Source organism: Salmo salar, unplaced genomic scaffold (genome assembly GCF_965601325.2).
Source record: "Salmo salar unplaced genomic scaffold, fSalSal1 ptg000221l, whole genome shotgun sequence".
Classification (NCBI taxonomy): Eukaryota; Metazoa; Chordata; class Actinopteri; order Salmoniformes; family Salmonidae; genus Salmo; species Salmo salar.
Window position 1 is genome coordinate 437,501 of NW_027675333.1, and position 4,241 is coordinate 441,741.

The 4,241-nt window shown below is 42.2% G+C and overlaps 1 protein-coding gene across 1 annotated transcript in view; it reads left to right on the forward strand.

Moving 5' to 3' along the window:
- LOC145867169 (NLR family CARD domain-containing protein 3-like) overlaps positions 1-3,986 on the forward strand; it is an 8,551-nt gene extending 4,565 nt beyond the window's left edge. Inside the window, exons 2-3 of the mRNA XM_082971221.1 lie at positions 713-2,501; positions 2,928-3,986. Of these exons, the coding sequence (XP_082827347.1) occupies positions 713-2,501; positions 2,928-3,153 (2,015 nt within the window). The 3' untranslated portion in view covers positions 3,154-3,986. The remainder of the gene's footprint in view (positions 1-712; positions 2,502-2,927) is intronic.
- The last annotated feature ends 255 nt before the right edge of the window (positions 3,987-4,241 follow it).

Sequence of the window (4,241 nt, forward strand, 5' to 3'; positions counted from 1 at the left end):
TTTTCCTCAAGTAAAGTTGATCTGTAAGTCATTCATTAATGTGTTAATGAGAAAGCATTTATTCTCTTGCTTAACTTATTTACTTGATTTATTTTAGTTGCTTGAAGAGAAAATGATGACATTTGTGAAGAACGAGCTGAAGATGTTCAAGAGGATTCTTAGTCCAGAACTCCCAGAAGGCTATGAGAGTCAGAAGCAGGATAAGGAAGTGGTGGATGCTGAAGATGAGAAGCAGGAGAGCAGTGCCAGAGAGGGGGCTCTGAAGATCACACTGCACGTCCTGAGGAAAATGAACCAGAAGGAGCTTGCTGACACACTGGAGAAATGTAAGATCTGTCTGCCTCATGTTGAATGCTGTTTTATAACATTTAAAAGCTGTAGCTAAAGTACAGCTAAAGTAGCTGAGTAACTCAATGATATTGTAGCAGCCTTAACACAACACCTAGTGACCTCATCAAGTAGCAGAAGGGATGTGTTGTGTTGATTAATTTAGAGAGAGAGACAGAGACAGAGAGACAACATTAATAATACCATCAATAATACCAATAATTACATTATCAGTCACACCAGTCTGTAATGCATTATGAAAACATTTAAACAGTCAGTTAAGAGAATAAATGATTATAATTTAAAATGTTATAACAGTCCTACAATACTGTAGACATTAAAGCAGATGTAATATTAATATCCTCTGTGTTATTTCTTCATTCAGATGAGCTTGCTGTGATTTGCCAACGTGAACTCAAATCTAATCTAAAGAAGAAGTTTCAATGTGTATTTGAGGGGATCGCTAAACAAGGAAACCCAACACTTCTCAATAAGATCTACACAGAGCTCTACATCACAGAGGGTGGAACAGGAGAGGTCAATAATGAACATGAGCTGAGACAGATTGAGACAACAACCAGGAAACAAGCAAGACCAGAGACTGCAGTCAAATGTAACGACATCTTCAAACCCTTAACTGGACAAGACAAACTTATCAGAACTGTGCTGACAAAGGGAGTCGCTGGCATTGGAAAAACAGTCTCTGTGCAGAAGTTCATTCTGGACTGGGCTGAAGGAAAAGCCAATCAGGATGTTCAATTTGTGTTTTCATTCCCTTTTCGGGAGCTGAATTTGATGAAAGGGGACAAACACACTTTGATTGAACTTGTCAATCACTTCTCAATGGAAACCAAACAATCAGGAATCTCCATCTACAACAAGTACAAAGTTGTGTTCATCTTTGATGGTCTGGATGAGTGCCGACTGCCCCTAGACTTCCAGAAGAACAAGATCTGTTGGGACGTCACAGAGTCAACCTCAGTGGATGTTCTGCTGACAAATCTCATCAACGGAAATCTGCTTCCCTCTGCTCTCATCTGGATAACTACCCGACCTGCAGCAGCCAATAAGATCCCTTCAGGGTGTGTTGACCAGGTGACAGAGGTACGAGGGTTCAATGACCCACAGAAGGAGGAGTACTTCAGAAAGAGATTCAGTGATGAGGACCTGGCCAGCAGAATCATCTCACACATAAAGACATCAAGGAGCCTCCACATCATGTGCCACATTCCAGTCTTCTGTTGGATTTCTGCAACAGTCCTCGAACACATGCTGAAACATAAGAGAGAAGAGATGCCCAAGACTCTGACTGAGATGTACACACACCTTGTGGTGTTTCATACCAAACAGAAGAATGAAAAGTATCTTGGGAAAGAAGAGACAGGTCCACACTGGAATAAAGAGAGCATTCTGTCACTGGGAAAACTGGCTTTTCAACAGCTTGTGAATGGCAATCTGATTTTCTATGAAGAAGACCTGAAAGAGGCTGGCATTGATGTCAATGAAGCCTCGGTGTACTCAGGATTGTGCACACAGATCTTTAAAGAGGAATGTGTTCTGTACCAAGACAAGGTGTACTGCTTCGTTCATCTGAGCATTCAGGAGTTTCTGGCTGCTGTATATGTGTTCCTCTCATTCATCAACAACAATGAGAATCTAATGGCCGAACCGCAATCAACGTCCAGGAACCTTTCTGCGCTGTTCAGAAAGCCTGAAGTTTCTTTCTACAAGAGTGCTGTGGATAAAGCCTTACAAAGTGAGATGGGAAACCTGGACCTTTTCCTCCGCTTCCTTCTGGGCCTCTCACTGAAGTCCAATCAGAAGCACTTACGAGGTCTACTGACAAAGACAAGAAGTAGCTCAAAGACCCATGAAGACACAGTGAACTACATCAAGGAGAAGATCAGGGAGAATCCTTCTCCAGAGAGGTGCATCAATCTGTTCCACTGTCTGAATGAACTGAATGACCATTCTCTAGTGGAGGAGATCCAAAGCTTCCTGAGCTCAGGAAGTCTCTCAGAACCCAACCTGTCACCTGCACAGTGGTCAGCTCTGGTCTTTGTGTTGCTGACTTCAGAAAAGGAGCTGGATGTGTTTGACCTGAAGAAATACTCCAGATCAGAGGAAGGTCTTCTGAGGCTGCTGCCAGTGTTCAAAGCCTCCAGTGCATTTCTGTGAGTAAATAAAATGACATATAAAATCTAATCATCAGGAAGAAATATTCAGGTTAAAGAAAAATATGCATTATAATATGTGTTTAATATTATATTGAAAACATTGAATAAATGCATTGATTTTCACATTAGTATAACAATATGACCATACAACTCTAGGAGACAGAAGAAGAATCTATATGTTGTTTGGGAGAATTAACCAAATGCATCTGCCATTGTCCTTCTACACTAAATTAACAATGTGTTTGAAGTCATGATCTCTTTGTCAGGCTGTGGAGTCACAGAGGAAGGCTGTGCTTCTCTGGTCTCAGCTCTGAGGTCAAACCCAACACATTATTTGTAAATGGGTAACAGCGTAAACAGAGAAAGCTAAGCGTATCATTTTAATACAACCTGTCTGTCATTGTATTTCTTCTGTGTTTGCAGACTCACTGGCTGTAAACTCACAGACACATCCTGTAAAGTGTTGGCCTCAGTTCTCAGTTCAAACCCCTCACACCTGAGAGATCTGGACCTAAGTAACAATGACCTGAAGGATTCAGGAGTGAAGCTGCTCTCTGCTGGACTGGGGAATCCCCACTGTAAACTGGAGACTCTGAGGTCAGTATTATCAGATATGAAAGTACTTTATGCATGTAGTTCTCCCATTTGAAAAAGTCGTAATTATTCGGACATATTACTTATAGTGTATTAAAGTAGTCATAAGTTTAGCATGTTGTCCCATATTCCATGCCTGCTGTCACGTTTCTCTAAGACAGAACCCAGAAGCAGACCAGGTGAGTAAAATGAAGGTGAGTATTTATTGGTAGTCTTGATGTGTAATTTGAGTGATCCAGGAGACGGAGCGGCAGCGGAGGTGAGTTGATGAGAGTAGATGGGTGGATTCAATGAAGTCACTGTATCCACCGACGGCCAGGCAAGGGAGTTGAATGTTCCGGGAGGATGACTGTAGACAGAGTAAACGGGGAGTGAGCAACCAGTAACAAGAACAAAACAACAAGACTAGCTCAGGAAACATGAGGCTGTTCGTTGCTAACGATCCAGCAGGGAATGGATGTCAGCTCAGGGCTTATGAAGAGGTGATGATCAGGACCAGGTGTGCAGAAGGTTGATGAGATGCAGGTGTAGGGTAATCACTAGATCTCCTGCCTAACTTCGTCGCCTGGCAACCAGACAGGGTAATCATATCACTAGATCTCCCGCCTAACTTCGTCGCCTGGCAACCAGATAGGTTTCTGAACGCACCCTTAGACTCCAAACAGAAAACAGTCAGCTCAGGCAGAAACAGACTCAGGAAGCGGGATTCCTGACACCTGCAGTGAGGCTTGTGATTCTACTAACAAAGATCAAACCCCCTCTGTTATTGGTAATGGTGAGAGGTTAGCATGTTTTGTTGTAGCCTCTGTTATTGGTAATGGTGAGAGGTTAGCATGTTTTGTTGTACTCTCTGTTATTGGTAATGGTGAGAGGTTAGCATGTTTTGTTGTATCCTCTGTTGTTGGTAATGGTGAGAGGTTAGCATGTTTTGTTGTAGCCTCTGTTATTGGTAACGGTGAGAGGTTAGCATGTTTTGTTTTAGCCTCTGTTATTGGTAATGGTGAGAGGTTAGCATGTTTTGTTGTATCCTCTGTTATTGGTAACGGTGAGAGGTTAGCATGTTTTGTTGTAGTCTCTGTTATTGGTAATGGTGAGAGGTTAGCATGTTTTGTTGTAGCCTCTGTTATTGGTAATGGTGAGAGG